The 20,805-nt window shown below is 40.9% G+C and overlaps 1 protein-coding gene across 1 annotated transcript; it reads left to right on the top strand.

The window, feature by feature from the left end:
* The first annotated feature begins 14,278 nt into the window (after positions 1–14,278).
* LOC102779201 (mast cell protease 8-like) lies at positions 14,279–15,839 on the top strand. Its single transcript, XM_006800395.3, has 5 exons — positions 14,279–14,354; positions 14,456–14,615; positions 14,819–14,957; positions 15,128–15,343; positions 15,460–15,839. Exons 1-5 carry the CDS (start codon positions 14,297–14,299, stop codon positions 15,595–15,597), a joined length of 711 nt encoding a protein of 236 aa, XP_006800458.2. The 5' UTR covers positions 14,279–14,296; the 3' UTR covers positions 15,598–15,839.
* The last annotated feature ends 4,966 nt before the right edge of the window (positions 15,840–20,805 follow it).

Here is a 20,805-nt window from a genome sequence, read left to right as displayed (position 1 = left end):
TTAATAAGTTCTTGAGATTTTAGCTCTAACTGAGAACTTCATGCATTGGCCAACTTCATGCACATCTATACGTAACATTAGCTCCACTGTGTAAGGCTAACAATATCTGTTTGGAAAATGACAACTTTTTTTTTATTATTTTCTTTCTGCACTTCTCCTTCGTAGACTGAGTTTTTGAGCCTTTGAAAATCAGGGACTATGCATAGAAATGTGTGTATTTCCTAAACAGTTAAGAAAATACTTGGTTAATCGCTTGAATTAGAGCAGAAAATGTGCACTTTAATCAGTTAATTGTTTGATGAATACAGTCATAATTACAAATAGAAATATAACTTCTCAAATCTTCTTGGATCTAACTCATTGTGTATGTCCTTCTCTAATTTCTCTAAGTTCTTTCGCTCTCGCTCTCTTTTTTTTATATCTTGGCTGTGTGCTTGGGCTCCTTGTCCTGTTAGAAGATAACCCTTTGCTCCGTTCTGTGGTCCACAGCACTCTGGAGTAGGTTATCATTAAGGATGTCTGGGCATGGTCATGCCACGCAGGCCTGATTGGCGGAGTACTGCAGAATTGGCTCCTCAGCACCACCGCCATCGCTTCCAGTAACCTTTTCATTGCAAGACAGTTGATGGCCTTTTGTAGTTCGCTCAATGTCAGTCCCGCATCTAGCTTTTCCATGATAGTTAGTTGGGGAATCGCAGTTAGTGCAGTCTTTACGACTTCTCATGTTTTTGCCATTAATACTAAATACATCTTGTTTGATAATTCTCAAGACTGAATGGCCAGTGTATAAATATGCCTTTGATCTTTTCTTTGTTGATGCAAACCTTTTAAAACTAGTTGAGACTCTGCACTTGTAATGTTGTATATAACGGAGGGATAACTTATGGGTGAAACATTGCAGTTTCTTAAATGTTGGTCAGATTTGTTTATTATACTTACTTTTTTCTGTTTATCTGCTTCCAAACAGCAAATTGATAGAGACTCAAGCTAATGGCTGTGGACAAGAAAATCAAGAAAAAGAGTGGCATCTGGAGCAGAGTCTAAAAGAAAATATGTCCCAGCAACAATGATTGAGGAGAGTGATAGTTCATCTCGAGTAGAAGAATAATTTCTTCTTTCTCCTCCTTCTCCAACTTTTTCTTCATCTTCTCTACACTCACGCCTCAATCTTTAATTCACTTACTTTTTCTCCTCCCTTTCAACTTCTCTTCTCTACCCCTCCTTCCTCCACCTATTCTCCCTCCCCAACCTAGCCCCAACTTTCCTGGATGACCCAGCTTTCAAAAGAAAGAAAAGAAGGTCTTCTAATGTTGAGTACTGCAGTGACTGCTATAGAAGCTATCCTTCTACATATGGATTGAAACCAATTAGTGCCATATATCTTAGTTAAGTCAGATATTTGTTGATTATCCTTATTCTTTTGTCTGTTTGTCTGTCTGGAAACATCTCAAAGAGAGAGAAAGAGATCTGAGACATCATCTTGATTTGACTCAGATGTGACTAGTTGCCTGCTCTAGCCTCCAGTTTTCTCTGCCTTTCATCCTCCCATTCCACTTCTGTCTGTAAATGTAAATAAATGTATTATTGCTAAGGTGAAGGCTCTACACTAACATGCTGGCTACACTTGGTGGTAATCACAGAGTGTGCATCGGTTAGAATGTGCTCCCTTTTTTCCCCTAAGGCTTAATGCAGACAAAGAATCCTAACAGTGTTGATGGGTTTACTATTAAATGCAGCACGGAGAATATGTGTATTTACGTGGTTTTGGAAAGTCAGAAATAATTATAATTGTTCGTAATAACTCTGTCATAAAAAATCAAGGACTGGAACACAAGCAGCAATTAACTATGGATCTGATCGAGCCCTGAACTGTGACTACCAGCTTGGCTGAACTGATTATAAGGGGTCCAACTGCACTAAGTACAGTCCGTGTAATCCCCCTTGTGGGCATGGTGGGAAATAACATGTCCTGCCACATCTTCAGAACAATTGCTTTATTTGATAGAACAATGATATGAAATAGTAATTGGTCACAATCAAATCTGAAATTATAATTTAGTATATTTAACAACATTTTCACACAACAGTTTATGTGTTTAAACACATATGTGTTTAAACCACACATATTACAGTAATCTTACTTGGAGAAAGAATTTTACTGTATAAATAATTCTGCATGAATAGTATGAATAGCAGAATTCTCCTCCGTGAATCGCAACCTTATCGTGGTGGAGGGGTTTGTGTGTCCCAGGGATCCCAGGGGCTATGTTGTCTGGGGGCTTTTGCCCCCTGGTAGGGTCTCCCATGGCAAATTGGTCCTGGGTGAGGGACCAGACAAAGAGCGATTCAGAAGACCCCTATGAAAAAAACACAGAGGGAACAGTTTACCCTGCCCGGGATAGGGTTACCGGGGCCCCGCCCTGGAGCCAGGCCCGGGGAGGGTGCCCGAGGGCGAGCGTCTGGTGGCCGGGCCTTAGTCCATGGGGCCCGGCCGGGCACAGCCCGAAGAGGAGACATGGGCCCATCCTCCCGCAGGCCCACCACCCGCAGGAGGCGCCATAGGGGTCGGGTGCATTGTGTGCCGGGTGGCGGCCAGGAGCGGAGGCCCTGGCGGACTGACCTCCGGCTGCCAAGACTGGCAATAGGGACATGGAATGTCACCTCTCTGGTGGGGAAGGAGCCTGAGTTAGTGCGTGAGGTTGAGAGGTACCGGCTAGATATAGTCGGGCTCACCTCTACGCACGGCTTGGGCTCTGGAACCAGTCTCCTGGAGAGGGGCTGGACTCTGTCTCAGTCTGGAGTTGCCCCTGGTGAGAGGCGGCGGGCTGGGGTGGGTATTCTAATATCCCCTCGGCTTGCTGCCGGTACGTTGGGGTTTTTCCCGGTGGACAAGAGGGTTTGTTCCCTGCGCCTTAGGGTCGGGGAACGGGTCCTGACTGTCATCTGCGCTTATGCGCCGAGTGGCAGTTCGGAGTACCCAGCCTTCTTAGAGTCCCTGGGGGGGGTGCTGGAAGGTGCTCCACCTGGAGACTCTGTTGTCCTGCTGGGAGACTTCAATGCTCACGTGGGTAACGACAGCGAGACCTGGAGGGGCGTGATTGGGAGGAACGGCCTCCCTGATCTGAACCCGAGCGGTGCTTTGTTATTGGACTTCTGTGCTAATCACAGTTTGGCCATAACGAACACCTTGTTCGAACATAAGAGTGTCCATAAGTGCACGTGGCACCAGGACGCTCTAGGCCGTAGGTCGATGATCGATTTTGTAATCGTATCACCAGACCTGCGACCATATGTTCTGGACACTCGGGTAAAGAGAGGGGCTGAGCTGTCAACTGATCACCACCTGGTGGTGAGTTGGATCAGGTGGCGGGGGAGGACGCTGGACAGACCTGGTGCACCTAAACGCGTAGTGAGGGTGTGCTGGGAACGACTAGCAGAGGCCCCAGTCCGCGAGATCTTCAACGCACACCTCCGGCAGAGCTTCAACAGCATTCCGAGGGAGGCGGGGGACATTGAGTCCGAATGGACCATGTTCAGCGCCTCCATTGCCGAAGCTGCTGCATTGAGCTGCGGCCGCAAGGTGGTTGGTGCCTGCCGTGGTGGTAATCCCCGAACCAAATGGTGGACACCAGAGGTGAAGGGAGCCACCAGGCTGAAGAAGGAGTCCTATCGGGCTTGGTTAGCCTGTGGGACTCCGGAGGCAGCCGACAGGTATCGACAGGCCAAGCGGAATGCGGCTCGGGCAGTGGCTGAAGCAAAAACTCGGGTGTGGGAGGAGTTCGGAGAGGCCATGGAAAAAGACTTTCGGACTGCCTCGAAGAGGTTCTGGCAAACCGTCAGGCGTCTCAGGAGGGGAAAGCGGTGCTCTACCTGCACTGTGTATAGTGCTGGCGGAGCGCTGCTGACGTCGACTGAGAAAATTGTCAGGCGGTGGAAGGAATACTTCGAGGACCTCCTTAATCCCACTGACGCGTCTTCCAAGGAGGAAGCAGAGTCTGGGGATGAGGGGAATGACCCGCCAATTTCTGGGGGCGAGGTCACTGAGGCAGTTAAACAACTCCTTGGTGGCAGAGCCCCTGGTGTTGATGAGGTCCGCCCCGAGTTCCTGAAGGCTCTGGACGTTGTAGGGCTGTCCTGGCTGACACGCCTCTGCAATGTTGCGTGGAGATCAGGGGCAGTACCCGTGGATTGGCAGACCGGGGTGGTGGTCCCCATCTTTAAGAAGGGGGACCGGAGGGTGTGTTCCAACTACAGGGGGATCACACTCCTCAGCCTCCCCGGGAAAGTCTATGCCAGGGTGCTGGAAAGGAGAGTTCGTCCGCTAGTCGAACCTCTGATGCAGGAGGAACAATGCGGTTTTCGTCCTGGTCGCGGAACACTGGACCAGCTCTTCATCCTCTCGAGGATACTTGAGGGGGCATGGGAGTTTGCCCAACCAGTCTACATGTGTTTTGTGGACTTGGAGAAGGCATTCGACCGTGTCCCTCGGGGTGTCCTGTGGGAGGTGTTGCGGGAGTATGGGGTGTCTGGCCCATTGCTACGGGCCATTCGATCCCTATACAACCGTTGCAAGAGCTTGGTTCGCATTGCCGGCAATAAGTCGGACTCGTTCCCGGTGGGTGATGGGCTCCGCCAGGGCTGCCCTTTGTCACCGGTTCTGTTCATAATTTTTATGGACAGGATTTCTAGGCGCAGCCAAGTGGCGGAGGGCTTTCGCTTTGGTGGCTTCAGGATCTCATCTCTGATTTTTGCGGATGATGTGGTTCTGTTGGCTTCATCGGGTGAGGGCCTCCAGCTCGCACTGGAGCGGTTCGCAGCCGAGTGTGAAGCAGCGGGAATGAGGATCAGCACCTCCAAATCTGAGGCCATGGTTCTCAGCCGGAAAAGGGTGGAGTGCCCACTCCGGGTCGGGGATGAGGTCCTGCCCCAAGTGGAGGAGTTCAAGTATCTCGGGGTCTTGTTCGCGAGTGATGGGAGAAGGGAGCCGGAGATCGACAGACGGATTGGGGCTGCAGCTGCAGTAATGCAGACGCTGCACCGGTCCGTCGTGGTGAAGAGGGAGCTGAGTGTAAAAGCGAAGCTCTCAATTTACCGGTCGATCTACGTCCCTACCCTCACCTATGGCCACGAGCTGTGGGTAGTGACCGAAAGGACGAGATCGCGGATACAAGCGGCGGAAATGAGCTTCCTCCGAAGGGTGGCTGGCATCTCCCTTAGAGATAGGGTGAGAAGTTCGGCCATCCGGGAGGGGCTCAGAGTAGAGCCGCTGCTTCTCCACATCGAAAGGAGCCAGCTGAGGTGGTTTGGGCATCTGGTAAGGATGCCCCCTGGGCGCCTCCTGGGTGAGGTGTTCCAGGCATGTCCCACCGGGAGGAGGCCCCGGGGCAGACCCAGGACACGCTGGAGAGATTATATCTCTCGGCTGGCCTGGGAACGCCTTGGTGTTCCCCCGGATGAGCTGGAGGAGGTGGCTGGGGAGAGGGAGGTCTGGGCCTCTTTGCTTAGGCTGCTGCCCCCGCGACCCGGCCCCGGATAAAGCGGATGAAGATGGATGGATGGATGGATAGTATGAATAGCCTATTTAAGGTCATGCCAAATCACTGCAATCCGATTTAAATCCAGACTTTTACTAGGTCACTCCAACACCTTTTTTGTGAGACAGCCAGAGGTGGACTCGCTGGTGTGTTTCAGATCATTGTCTGATCATCACTAGCTGAAAATTCATATATTGTTTATGTCGGCACCTGGTCCTGTACAACTCTTTTAATCACACACACACATACACACACATATATAAAGCTATATTTTTTTGTTTTGGCAGTGTTCATTTTAGATATATGCATCTATAAAAAAATCTCAAAACCCCCAAACTAGATCGATAAGGCAGAGGAAAGGAAAGGCAGAGGTTTGTCATAGTGATCTGTGCTTTCTGGAAACAGAATTTAGAACATTTCAATGTTCAACTGATTCACATAACTCAACAAAATACACAAACCTAATCAAACACAACCAAAGCTGTTGGCAACGTGCAGCACTATTGCTGAATTTTGGAAAGTGTTTTGTGTGCTTTTGCAACATTTTTCAATTTGCTGGTGTCTGTTTGACCTCTCAGGGCCACTGTACATATCAGATCTAAATGGGAACCCCCCACCCCAAAACAACCAGTGCTATATCTATATTAATATACATTACAACCCCCCAGACCATCACTGACCCACCACCAAGCCAGTAACGCTGAACGATGTTAGAGGCAGCATAATATTCTCCACGGCTTCTCCAGACCCTTTCACAGTTTTCACAGACAATTATGAGGAGACAAGATGCAAAAATCTGAAGACGTCACTTTATTTGAAAACAAATTACAAATTACTCGAAAGCTTTTTAAAAAATGTTAAATGCAAAACTTATTAGAGTACCATGCAGCTCATTGTGCAAATCGTTAGGAAAGTATCATTGTAAAATATTATTAAAGTAGCATTACTGAAATCTATTCAATTGTACTTTGCTTTACTTGACAGGTGTTGTTTGACTATATAGCTACAGACATTCCTAATTCCTAATTTCAGTTAGTTAATTTTTTTTGTTGTTGTTGATTTTTTTTTTTTTTAATTTTTGCATATGCAAACAACACAAATCCCTCCTTCTAGCTCTGTGATCAGGATGCATTTAAAGGCTGAAATGTCAGTGAAGTGTCTGTTAGGTTTTGTAATGTTGATTGTCATTTATGCTTAGAAATATCTACTTATATATGCTTAGAGTTTTATAATTAGTTTTAGATTGGTAGAGGTGTATAATCGATTGTGTAGTGATAGGATGTGTGATCCTTAATAGTCTGCAAAGGCTTTGTGCGCATTCCAGAGTGTTCTGGCATCCACACCCACACTCTGGGAGCATGGGAGAGGTCGTACCTTCTCTTATTGTTTTATGGTAGGATTAACGTAGTTATATCTGTTTTAGTCTAAGTGCCTTTTGTTTACATGAACTGCTGGACTTTCCAGACCAGTAGGTTTAGGGAAGTCATTTATGGGGTCACACTCTGACCCCACACACACACACCGCACAGGCAAGGTAGGCTACTCTTTGTTTGTATGTAGACGTCGTATGTTAATGAACCTATGCATATTCATGTAACCTCAATAAAAGAGCAGTGTTACGGGGGAGCGGACGAGAGCAACTGGGGTCAAGCGAAGGAACGGCGTTTGTCCGGTTCTCTCCCGTGCACGAGAAACATGAAGAACTTTGCCTACTCGTGTATTGCTTTGCTGTGTAATTATATCGTCTTCAACATTCCAGCGAATAGGTTTAAGCTACAAACCTATCAGTGTCCCACAGATGAAAAAAGTTGCCTGACTGTAACTTACTTTGACTTTGACCTCACTATATCTACGCACTGTAACATGGCAGGATTGATACTTGTGCTCATGACCATGGCAAGCTCTTTTCATGGCACAAACTTTTACACCATGTTAGAATTAAGACAGTGGATGGTTCAAAATCAGGTCCGGAATTTTCACTGGAATATAGGCTTTGTGGTGGTTCTGTGTAATAATGACTTTTTTGAGTAATGATTCCAACACTGATCACAAAAAGAGGGGAAATAACGTAACAAACACGCACAAACACTTGACTCACAGTATTCAATTGATTTGCATTAATATAATTTCTTTATCGCTGCTTAGCAGTGGTGGAGACTCTCAAAACAGAGCTGATGAGAACCCAGTGACAATTGATAGGAAAATTGATAAGGAGTTTTCGGTTTACACAGGAAATCGCAACTTTGCTCAATAAACTATTTGATTGGGTAAGGGGGGTCACGTTGAATGAGTTATACTGCATGCTACTGGTCTGTGTGTTTCCTATAGATGTACAGTGACTACCGTAAAGCCAATGAAAAAAGCTGCGATTACAATAACGCTACCGTAAATACTGGAAACGTTGCTCACAGCCCGTCAAAATCGGACCGCTGTCCTCCTACTGATGACCTAAGTTACGAAAGTTAAAAACTCAGCTTCTTAACCCTTAATCCTCCGTTCTTTTAAATAGCCACCAGAGGGCGATACCTCCGTATAAAAAGACTTGGGAAAACCTTTTCCACACCTCTGAAAGCCCTTCGTTTCCACCGTGTATTAACTTTTCACAGGTTGACACCAGGCTTTTTCTTTCTTTTTTTATGATTGAAATGTTGAGTTGTTTGTTTCCTGTCATTTGTCACAGAGTTTCTCTAAATTCAAATATTTTACTAATTTGTTTCTTGTTTCTGTCATTCACTTACTTTTACAAAACTGTAATTTTTAAGGGTCACTGTTGTAAATTTCTAAATTATATTAAATATTCAATATTTGTATATGGTTCATCTGCCAGTATGTGTATGTGTAGCATGTGGTTCATACATATTCTATGATGGTAAAATTACTGGGCCACCTGTAAGTTCACTGAGCACAGTTTCTGTCCTGATGTTAATGCCAGAGGAGGATTAGTACTCTGCAGTTTTTGCGTCAGCAAATAGTTTGTGACTTGTGCTGCACAATGTACCTCAGCACTCTGCATCTCTATAACTTTATGTGGTCTGTCACTTTGTGGCTGTGCTGCTGTGGTTCCCAAATTCTTCTACTTTGCAAGAAAAAAATCACTCACAGTTGTTTGTGGGCTATCTGAGAAGACCAAAATTTGACTAGGTTATTGATGTTATACACCTGTGCCATTAGAAAGAGAGATGAATTCAAAGATTAAAAAGTCTGGCCCAAAACATTTGACCAAATATTGCAGGTATTCATCACTACACTGATTTACAGGTATTCTCTAAAAACTAACCCATATAAGGAGTGACATAATTAGGGGAAATTAGGGGATTTTTACTGCTATGATGACTGAAGACTTAAAACAGATGATTTTTGAAAGACTCAGACATACCGAACCATGGCGGATACACTGCAGTTTCACAAGTCAGTCAGAGGAAACTATGATAGAAATCTATACTTCCTGATAATTACAAACAGGATGAGAGATGCTAGAACATTCACAGATATGTGACCAAACCAGAACAAAGTTGAAATGACTCACTGAGTGAGCCATCAAAAATACAAATGTTATTTATAATGATTTATTTATAATGATAATTTATACATTTCGCAATATACATGGTGGAAACCACTTGTGAAAAGATGCTTCTAAGTACAAGCGCATTAATATATGGAGCTATATGTAAATTGAATACACTGTTTGTGCTTCATTTAAACAGTTATTGTCCAACCACATGTTAGCAAACATACTGTAGAGTAGCTGCATTTCTCTACACAGTAAAACACCATACACAGAGCTTTATAGCCAGGACGTTCCTTCTTTTAAGAAATGTGCCAGACTTGGTCCCTGCTAAAATTTTTGCTACCTTTCTGATAAGTTTATGTTGATTTTTCAGCCCCATGATGGTTTCCTTCTCTTGTCTTTGAGTCTGCTTAAAAATTAAGATAAAACTGAAGTTATTCTGTTGTGGCTGGCTGGTGTTGCACTGTCTTTGTTTTGTTTTTGGGGTTTTTTGCAATTGTTGCACTTTATGTAGTCCTGTGTTGATTGTTGTAGGTCATATGTAGCACTATGGTCTTGGAGGGACGTTGTGTAATTTCACTGTGTACTGTGCCACGGCCAGTGTTGGGGAGTAACGGAACACATGTACCGCCGTTACGTATTTAAAATACAAAATATGAGTAACTGTATTCCGTTACAGTTACCGTTTAAAAAGGTGGTATTTAGAATACAGTTACTTTGTTGAAATAAATGGATTACACGGCGGTACTTTCCTGCTTCATATTGTGGCGGGTCAGGACTGTTTGGGTTTTGTTTGACAGCTATGTTCTGTTGTTCCAGGTGGCAGCGTTACGGTTGCCATGGTTACAGGGTGACGCTCTCTCTCTGCGTGTTTCCTGGGTGAGAGAGGCCTTTTTGTTGTTGTTGTGCTAAGCTAATAGGCAGAATGCTACAGGTATAGCTCTAAAGAATGTAGCATCATAGGCAGTGTAGTCCGTGCTGCAGGGAGAATGGACTGTCATACACGTTATGTGTCTGTGAGCGAGGGAGGGAGAAAAAGGAAAAGTACAAGCTGTCATCGAGCAAAAAAGGGAGCTGGAAGCATGTAAATATAATAATAACCACTGCAGCCAAGAAGAGAGCCTGACGAGCCCAGTTGTAAGTAAGCTATTAAGACTCGACTGTACACCGTGTTCGTGTTTTCTTCCAAAAACAATAAGTTCCGTTGGAGCAGCCATTCAACGCCTCTCTCTGTCTCTCGCTAGCAAAGTTGACCCAGACAACAAAGTAAAGCTAGTTTTCGGCTACAAGCCCGACACAGAACCCACCGTATTAGCCAGAGGTCCCTTTACTACGGTTCGAGCCGCGGACCTTCAGTAACAGTAATAAATCACAGCAATAGTACATTCATGTAGTTGTAAACGGCATGATAATATATTAAGTAATCCAAAGTATTCAGAATACGTTACTCTCATTGAGTAACATAACGGAATACGTTACAGAATACATTTTGGGGCATGTATTCTGTATTCTGTAATGGAATACATTTTAAAAGTAACCTTCCCAACACTGGTCATATGTAGCACTATGGTCTTGGAGGGACGTTGTGTAATTTCACTGTGTACTGTGCCACGGCTCATGGTTGGAATGACACTAAAGCCACTTGACTTGACTTAACTTGTTATTATACTTGGCCCCAAAAAAATCATAGAAACACATTTACTCTGGATGGCCTCCAGTACTACTGTGATTTTTGACCAGAATATGTCCTTCATATTAAATAAATACAGTGGGGCAAAAAAGTATTTAGTCAGCCACAGATTGTGCAAGTTCCCCCACTTAAAATGATGACAGAGGTCAGTAATTTGCACCAGAGGTACACTTCAACTGTGAGAGACAGAATGTGAAAAAAAAATCCATGAATTCACATGGTAGGATTTGTAAAGAATTTATTCGTAAATCAGGGTGGAAAATAAGTATTTGGTCACCTCAAACAAGGAAAATCCCTGGCTCTCACAGACCTGTAATGTCTTCTGTAAGAAGCTTTTCTGTCCCCCACTCGTTACCTGTATGAATGGCACCTGTTTGACCTCATCATCTGTATAAAAGACACCTGTCCACAGCCTCAACCAGTCAGACTCCAAACTCCGCCATGGCCAAGACCAAAGAGCTTTCGAAGGACACCAGGAAAAGAATTGTAGACCTGCACCAGACTGGGAAGAGTGAATCTACAATAGGCAAGCAGCTTGGTGTGAAAAAATCAACTGTGGGAGCAATCATCAGAAAATGGAAGACATACAAGACCACTGATAATCTCCCTCGATCTGGGGCTCCACGCAAGATCTCATCCCGTGGGGTCAAAATGATCATGAGAACGGTGAGCAAAGATCCCAGAACCACACGGGGGGACCTGGTGAATGACCTGCAGAGAGCTGGGACCAAAGTAACAAAGGTCACCATCAGTAACACACTACAACGGCAGGGAATCAAATCCCGCAGTGCCAGACGTGTTCCGCTGCTGAAGCCAGTGCATGTCCAGGCCCGTCTGAAGTTTGCCAGAGAGCACATGGATGATACAGCAGAGGATTGGGAGAATGTCATGTGGTCAGATGAAACCAAAGTAGAACTTTTTGGTATAAACTCAACTCGACGTGTTTGGAGGAAGAAGAATACTGAGTTGCATCCCAAGAACACCATACCTACTGTGAAGCATGGGGGTGGAAACATCATGCTATGGGGCTGTTTTTCTGCCAAGGGGACAGGACGACTGATCCGTGTTAAGGACAGAATGAATGGGGCCAAGTATCGTGAGATTTTGAGCCAAAACCTCCTTCCATCAGTGAGAACTTTGAAGATGAAACGAGGCTGGGTCTTCCAACATGACAATGATCCAAAACACACCGCCCGGGCAACAAAGGAGTGGCTCCGTAAGAAGCATTTGAAAGTCCTGGAGTGGCCTAGCCAGTCTCCAGACCTCAACCCCATAGAAAATCTGTGGTGGGAGTTGAAAGTCTGTGTTGCTCGGCGACAGCCCCAAAACATCACTGCTCTTGAGAAGATCTGCATGGAGGAATGGGCCAAAATACCAGCTACTGTGTGTGCAAACCTGGTAAAGACCTATAGTAAACGTTTGACCTCTGTTATTGCCAACAAAGGTTATGTTACAAAGTACTGAGTTGTATTTTTGTTATTGACCAAATACTTATTTTCCACCCTGATTTACGAATAAATTCTTTACAAATCCTACCATGTGAATTCATGGATTTTTTTTTCACATTCTGTCTCTCACAGTTGAAGTGTACCTCTGGTGCAAATTACTGACCTCTGTCATCATTTTAAGTGGGGGAACTTGCACAATCGGTGGCTGACTAAATACTTTTTTGCCCCACTGTATGTAGAACTGCAGTCCTGCATATTTGGATTATATTATAATCCTACAAACTTATGTTTGTCCCTAAAATTTGAAACATCCTGTCTCAGAGTGATGGCGAAAACCACAACATTTGATAAATTTCTACATGTGAGTTTTTGTTTTCAAATTCACCATGAAAAAGAAGTGATTTGATAATTGAGTTTTTGTGCTGAGGTTTATGCAAGAGGAGAAACTCTGCAGTTGAGTCAGCAAATTATTGGCAAGCAAGTGAGCAGGAAGCGCAGAAATTAAATTGTTGAGGTTACTGATTTTATACACCTGTGTAATTTTATAGATTCTAATTTTATATATTTAAGAATTCCAAAACTACATTCTGTGCTTGCACTTCAGGGAGACTCTGGTGCCCCATTAGTCTGTGAAGCTGCAAAGGCGCATGGGTGGTGTCTGCCAGTAGGCCAAACCCAAATTATCTATCAGTCCACTCTTATACTAAGATACTTATATAGAGACTGAATTGATTGTATACTGAAACATAGGGGAAACACTTAATCACTATCAAGAGATCTAATGACTGAGATATTAATATTCAGGCTGATTACAATGATGACGATGCTATACGTGTTTGTAACACATAATTAGACAATAAACTGTTGCACTTTGTTCTTGATGTCTTTTTTTCATCATCGTAATACAAACTAAACACGCCCTTTGTGATTGTACAACTGGCTTATCATATTATACCGCGAAGGGCTGTCTGAGTAAAACACTGTATACTTAAGAATTTATCCTGCTACTTCTACATTGCTGTATAACATGATATAACATTGGCTTCATCGTTTTTGGAAGATAAGGTATTTTTCAGGTCACGATTGCTTTGCTTTGACCGAGTTGGACACACAAGAAATACTTCACAGTGGAGGTGTCCAGTAGGCATATAGTCAGATACCCAAACTACATGGGTATCTATCTACAGGCTTTACTTTGAGTTTTTTTTTAAACATTTTGTATAGTGGTTATGTTAGTGGTAATAGGAAGGGTATGAAGTAAGTGTCAAACACCAGCCCAACTTCTAAAGTATTACAAAAATACAAAGTGACAGATGACTTGACCTGTAACTGGCGCTACATGTCAGCTGGTTTCCTGTTTCACGCGCCCCCAACATTCTGAAAATAGTTTGTTTCCAAGTAATCTGTCAGGCGTTCTCACTGAATATGGTGAAGATGCTTTCTTGAAGCCATGTGCACAAATTCTTGCAACAGTCATAGCTTTCCAGCTAACACATCATGCTAACAAACAATAACTTTTCACACTGTTGTCACTCTTAAAGTATATTAAGTTAATCAGCTTCTTAATTTTCTTTTAAATTTTTCTTTCATCATGAACCCCAAAAAACATTTTACCCCATGGTTTTAACATTCTTGCTATAAATTGAAAACGTTATAAAATGTCTTCTTTCTTTAACATTGTTCATGGAGTTTGTACTGTGAGTTGACTCTATCAAGTCATATACTTGAATCTTGGACCAATTTATAGCAAAGCCTGTCTCACAATATCTCATCCACAAAAATGTTATATTCACCTTTTTGTTTTGTTTGATTTGATTTATTTTAAGCTTTATTGAAAGATTTTGAATCTATAACAATGCATAATGTGACCCTTGTTAGAACTATATTACTATTAAGCCTGCTTAAAGACTCCAACTAAGACTAATGAGCTACTTTTTTTTTCAGCTTCTGGAGGTGTCAGAGATGATCTCTTTATAAATGTGGTTTGACACCCCATCATTTGCATGTACAAAAACACAAACACTTCCTCCTTTATTACAAGGAAGCATTTAAAGCCTGAAGTGTCAGTGAAGTGCCCCATTGCTCTTCAGTAACTCACCTTGACTTTGATCTCACCATGTTTACCCACTGTAGCCTGGCAGCACTGATACTCGTGCTAACTCTTCATGATCAAGGTAAGGCTCTTTTCATAGCACAAACGTTTATACAAAGTCAAAACGGAGTCTATGAAGTTAAGATTTTGATGCATAGAATATGAAAACCTTTTTCTCTCCAGTTCATACAGGAGAAATCGTGGGTGGCCGTGAAGTTGCACCACATAGCAGGCCCTACATGGTATTTTTGGAGCTGAAAAAGTCAAATGGTAATACAACATACTGTGATGGCTTCCTTGTAAATGAGCATTTTGTGATGACTGCTGCCCACTGCGAAGCCAGGTGAGTTTAACCCACTCATGTTTATCTAAAATGAATTATGCGGCCAAGTAAATTGTGTTATCACAATAATGCTAAAGTTACACAACTTCCAGCCACAACCTTTGACTGCGATATAGGTTTCATGAAGGATTTATCTTTTCTTTTGTCAATACTAAAAATTATTATTTTTATTGTTTCAAGATATTTTTCCCCTATTTTTTCAGATCGTACAAAGTATTTCTGGGACTTCATGATTACAAAAATCGCAGAAGTGTACAGATAGTGACTGTGGATGAGACAAATGCTTTTCCACACGAAGGCTACGACAAAATGTCTTCCAAAAATGACATAATGCTTCTTAAGGTAAATAAAGACCAAAATAATTGTATTTAACAAAATGATTATTATTAATTTGAGCTATAATCAACTTTCATTTATTATATTGGGAAAAGCTCAGTCATCAACAAACAGCTGTTAATCTATATACTGTATATATTGATACTAAAATTTTCTTATTTCTCGTTTTCTTGAAGTTGCATCCCAAGGCTGAGTTCAACAAGAATGTGACATCTATTGCTCTCGCAGGCCGTGACGATGTCCCAAAATCATGTGCAGTCCTTGGCTGGGGAAAAACAGAGAATGGCAAAGCATCTGATGTACTCCGGGAAGTCAATGTGAAGCTGACTGACACTAAGTTTTGTGCTAAGGAAAAAAAGTACTGCTCTAAAGGTACAACTGGACCAAGCAACGTAAGTAGATTTTGCATCTTATAACAAAAAAGAAAAAAGAGCATTGATCAGCATTGATAATTAGCTCATTGTTCACTTATGATCACAATAACTACATACTGTGCTTGTACTTCCAGGGAGACTCTGGTGGCCCGTTAGTCTGTGAATGTGGAAAGGCGTATGGGGTGGTGTCTGGCAGCCATCAAAACACCTACGGTTATATGATGATACCTGAATACAGAGACTGGATTGATTGCGTACTAAAACATAAGTGAAAGTCATAATACATTTAAACCTCAGATCGCTAAGACATCTGATGACTGAGATATCAATATTTAGACTGATTCCACTGAACTGAGACTGCCTAACAGACAAGATATCATTGTGACCTAATATACTGATACTGCATTTCATGTTCTTAAAAACAGTAATAATCAATTATTGCTTTGCCTTTCTGTTAGAGTAGATTCAAAGAGAACCCATGATGTTATGCTTGTTTGTAACATTTAATGAGACAATAAACTTTTTTTCTTTGATGTCTTATTTTCTTAATAGCAATGCAAACAAAACATATCTTACATGATTATGCAGCATATTTTAAGTCAATGTGAACAATATATTTCCTAGATATATGAACAAAAATCAGGAAATACATTGTAAACTCGATGTCAAACATGTAAGCTAAAGCATGCATTACAAGTGAAACAAACAGGGACAGAATCACAAAAGCACATTGTTAAATGGAGACATCAGGTTGGGATCTGAAAAAAAATTACTCAGGTTACATAGTTCATTTGATGATATATCATTAAATGACCTGATATGAGGTACAGTACACTGGCTGTTCAAATAAACACATCCAACACTTTGTATATCCATGATGTCTCATATGACCTAAGTAACACTGAGAATGTATTTGGTGATCATTTCAGCTTGCCTTTAGAGCCACCATCAGGTTTTTCCTCTTTTAACACACTTTATGAACACGTACACTCACTGAGCACAATTGTTCAACTATTCATTTATGCAAACATCTAATCAGCCATCAGCAACTCAATGCATTAGGAATCTAGACATAGTCAAGATGATCTGCTGAAGTTCAAATCGAAGTTCACATGGGCATGAGGTCAAAATATTTATGGCCCTAACTACTAGTATACATTATGACTAAATGAATCGTTGTGTATCTCACTCCATCTAGTTTTGCACACACTCTACAGTAAAATAACAAATGACAAAGTTCACAGGTTAGAGTTAAAAGTCATTCATTTATATCACAAATTTGTAATATTCTTGGTATTTATAATTGAGTGCTTTCTGTATATTAGTGCTATTTCTTAAATGTGTAAACTTTGCAATAAATTGTATTATTTAATTAGTTTAGTCTCTTATTGTTACTGTCTTGGAGCAACTGTAACGCACATAGTTTCCTTAGGGATTATAAAAGTATTCTGATTCTGATCCTCCAGTTTCTTCCTGCCATAAAGTGTAATGCAGATTAGGCTAGAGCAGTAGATCACTGCATATGCACATAAATGATCTTAAATTGATTATACCATAGACATGGGGACATGTTTAAAAATATGCTTTAATATAAATAAAATATCTGTGTGTGAAAATATATATATCAAAGAAAATGTACACAAAATGCATACTATATACATATTTTTTATTTTAATACTGGCTCACAGGAAAGACGCATATTAATTAAAAAAAAACATTAATATCCATCCATCCATGTATTAATATGTCAAAAATGCCAGAGAAAGTTATGTAAAGTCTTTGTAGCCATGCATTAATTTTTTTTATTGGTAAACGCTTCATGCATTACCTTTCTCACCCACTAGAGGGTGCTGAAGCACCACCTACAGAACAGGACGCACCCACTGAGGTCAGAGCAACGAAAAGCAGCTTTCTTACCTCAGAAATCAAAGTAGACAGAAAGAACAATGGGCAGCTGAGGGTTTGTTGAATTGGAGCACGGAGCTGGTGAATAGGTTATGAGTTTACACGCGGTCTGGTCTATTCCTGTAAAACAAACAAACAAACAAACAAACAAACAAAATCCCAGCAGTTTCTAATGTCATCAGAGCCTCTGAATAGCAATACTATTAGTTAAATAATTGCTACATACTATTATTATCATTATTATTACTCTTTATAGTTATTATTACAAGATCCCTGGCTGTAGTGAAGCAGATTTAATCCTGCTCATAAGCACAATAGCCAAATGTAACCACAAGATGGCAGCAGTTTAACCCCCTTAGACCCGAACTCTTTCATGGCATGCATTTTTTTGCAAGTTCTCTTTGCTATTTGGGCTGATTGAGACCTGATGAATGTAAAAAGAATTAGATAGGGTTTTTTTGTTATTGTTGTTTTTTTGTTTTTTACCTAATATTTGTGTCTAAGAAAGATGAGATCCACATATGAGGACATTCATCTTAAATTTCGATAGAACAGTGGTAGTAAAATGTCCTCGTAGATACCAGTAAAACTTTATATTTTGGTCTAGACAACCCAAAATGTGATGTCCACATATGTGGACGCCAGATCCCATGAGGTTAAAGAATGGACTCAAAGAGGCCAGAAACTTTGACAGGACGCTCTTTGAGATGAAAGGAGAGGGATGTTTTCGCTTACATTTGAACTGATGTCTGATGTTTAATTGATTTTCTGCTTTGTTCTGATGGAATGCCACAGGAGGAAATATATTTGTTCAAATGAGGTATTTACTATAGAAATCACTGTGCAGTATATAGCAGTGATATTAAAATGTAGGGCTACGGAAATATCTAAATAAAACTTTAACTTATGTCGTCGTCTGAAAACATTCTGTTCATGCAAAACATAATTTTACACTTTGCATAAGGAATAATAAGCCAGAACAAATGTATTTGCTAATGTGCAATGAAGGTTATTCAAATTTAAAAAACAAAACAAAAAATATAAAACAACAATAACACCAAAAACAAACAAACCCAAAAACGAAATATTTGTGACTAAAGTACAAATCTGAGTACCTGTTCTACCACTTTCCATCTAAGTACCCTTGAAAGATAACCAGTAACATACCTACCTGGACTGCCTGGAATGCACCTCTTATAGCGGATACAAATATGTCTAGAAACATTAAAAAGAAAAAAAGTCCAAAATTATTTCAATTGCTTAAATGGTTTGGAGAAACCTTTCAGAAACCCTTCATACCTGCACTAATTTCACAGAACATAAGCTACAACAATGTAAACAGTCTATGAGTGTGCTTTTGACAGTGTTTTCAATTCACGTCTGCCCTGTATATTTCTTTCTTTCTCTTTTTTCCTTATGCGTTCCTCCTGCCCATCTTAACGTTCGAATCTTTTCTGAAAACAGGAACCTGGACACTGCATGCCTGATACCTGATGCATGAATTCTAAAGAGCTGTCAATTTATTTCTGCTTGCTTTGACTCTTTGCTTCTTGCAGTGCTGTAGTTTCCTAGTCACCTAATTTTCAGGGGATTCTTTCTCATACTGGCTGGTAGTGAAAGCGGTGTAAAGTAGGTTTTAACCACCATCAAAATTCTGAAAGTTTGTGCACGACTGCTTGTTTATCTTTTATCATCCCCAGCTCATTACATTGCTGGGGAGCTCTATGACAAACGTTTCACAGCATATCTCTCTTCATCACAGTGATGGTTGCAGAAAGGCTTCTTTTCTGCATAGTTATTTTTCACTGATTGGAGTACAGTGGCGATAAAATGATAAGAAGCCACAAAAAGATAATGCACCAGAAAAGTGATCACTTTAGCATAGTCAGCATTTGGGCACATTTTCATTCTGTAGGTTGCCACAGCATACCTACAAGATGAAAAATGACTTGGTTCACTAAGGATAAATCATCTTGCGCACAAATCATTTGCATAATTTTCTCTTTATGACTATGTAGCAAGTCGAAAATATGCTACATCATATAGGTCTCCCTGTTTTGTTGTTAATGCTTAGCAGAAGAGCCAATGACTGAAATGTGCATGCCCTTTTGCTTTGAGCACTATGTGCTGCAAAAGGATTTTCCTGCCTCAACATAAGCCTTCTGAAAGTAGTTGATTCTCACCACATTTAATGCAGTATCCATTGTTACATTTTAAACCGTCTGAGAAAAGGTGCAACTGTTCAAGCGCTTTTACATCAAAGAAAAAAAAAGAGTAAAACATGTAATAGCACCTCAAAGAAATTTGCGTGTAAAATACTGAGATTTTACACAATCATGCAGAGGAAATGGTTTATGATAGTAATCTCTGCTTTCTGCAAATTGCAGGCACATTGATAGATGCAGGAACATTTCAACCAGTTACACAAGACTGAGATAAGAAGTTCAAATGAATCATAGAACAATCTGCATTACATATATATATATATATATATATATATATATATATATATATATATATATATATATATATACATACATATACATACATGTATAGATAATGGGCAAAAATAGAGGAAACTTTAATATTTAAAACAAATTAAAATCATACGCAAGCCAAAGAAGAGAATGGGATGGATGAACGCATTACTTCACATACATAAACAGATAAATGAGTAGAAAGACTGAAGGTTTAAAATAGACCTTCAGAGTAGCAAGTGTAGAGTGATGGTAAAAAAAAAAATATGCTATGTTTCACAAATTTTTGTTTTGGTTGATTACTTTTCTAAAACCTGAAACAAAAAAAAATAGTAAATGAAATTGAGAAGTAACTGATCATTTGAGTCAGGTACATATTCTCCCCAATAAATGTGTAATCATATCATATCAAAAGCTAAATAGTATTGAATACAGGCCTTTATTATTCTTAAATGGATAGCTCATGTAAAAGACAGAATATGCAGAATTTTCTATGTCTGTTACTTTGCCTTGTTGTTTAGATTAAAAATATACAAAAATGTGTAGTCTATCTGAATATTGAGTTTTTATGGATACACCCTTAAAATCCTATTAGATGACTGTTCACAATAAGTCAAAACCATATTTCAGGTCACCAGGAAATGGGCTTACAAGTACTGTTTGAAAGTACTTTAGGCAGTATAAGCAGTACCACATCACTTAAATCATAATATAATGTTACTGCTTTAGCAGGTCAGCGTGCTGCGTGGGTGTGTCATATCTCATCCATCTCTCCTGACGAGACAGTGCACAGGTGGCTTCATTCAGCAGTCAGCCACCAAGCAGTATATAAGCTAGTGAAGCGCTGCTCAGTTGGTGTGTGGACCACTCTTGGGTGGAGAGTGTTAGCGTTGTGGTCTATTTGCGTTAACTATGATACTATGTTTTCTTTCAGACATCCCACAAGTTTTGGTCTTCAGCACTTCTGTATTTAAGTAAAACTCACACTTTCTTATAGTAACTGCTGGTTGTAATAGTGTGAAGTGACTATTCGTCTTCATCATTTTGAAAGTACATGGTAATCTATTATTCTATATGTTGGTAGATCTGTGGACTGAA

This window comes from Neolamprologus brichardi, chromosome 23 (genome assembly GCF_056152115.1).
Source record: "Neolamprologus brichardi isolate AB-2024 chromosome 23, ASM5615211v1, whole genome shotgun sequence".
In the NCBI taxonomy this organism is placed as follows: domain Eukaryota; kingdom Metazoa; phylum Chordata; class Actinopteri; order Cichliformes; family Cichlidae; genus Neolamprologus; species Neolamprologus brichardi.
The sequence above is the reverse complement of the archived record's forward strand: the minus strand, read 5'-3'. Positions and strand labels throughout refer to the sequence as shown.

What these genes read in the sequence shown, in the direction of transcription:
- LOC102779201 (XM_006800395.3), top strand. Translation starts at nt 14,297, where the DNA reads ATGTTTACCCACTGTAGCCTGGCAGCACTGATACTCGTGCTAACTCTT. An exon ending in ATGACATAATGCTTCTTAAG is followed by an intron (nt 14,958 to 15,127) that starts GTAAATAAAGAC and finishes GTTTTCTTGAAG; the next exon opens with TTGCATCCCAAGGCTGAGTT. An exon ending in GTACAACTGGACCAAGCAAC is followed by an intron (nt 15,344 to 15,459) that starts GTAAGTAGATTT and finishes TTGTACTTCCAG; the next exon opens with GGAGACTCTGGTGGCCCGTT.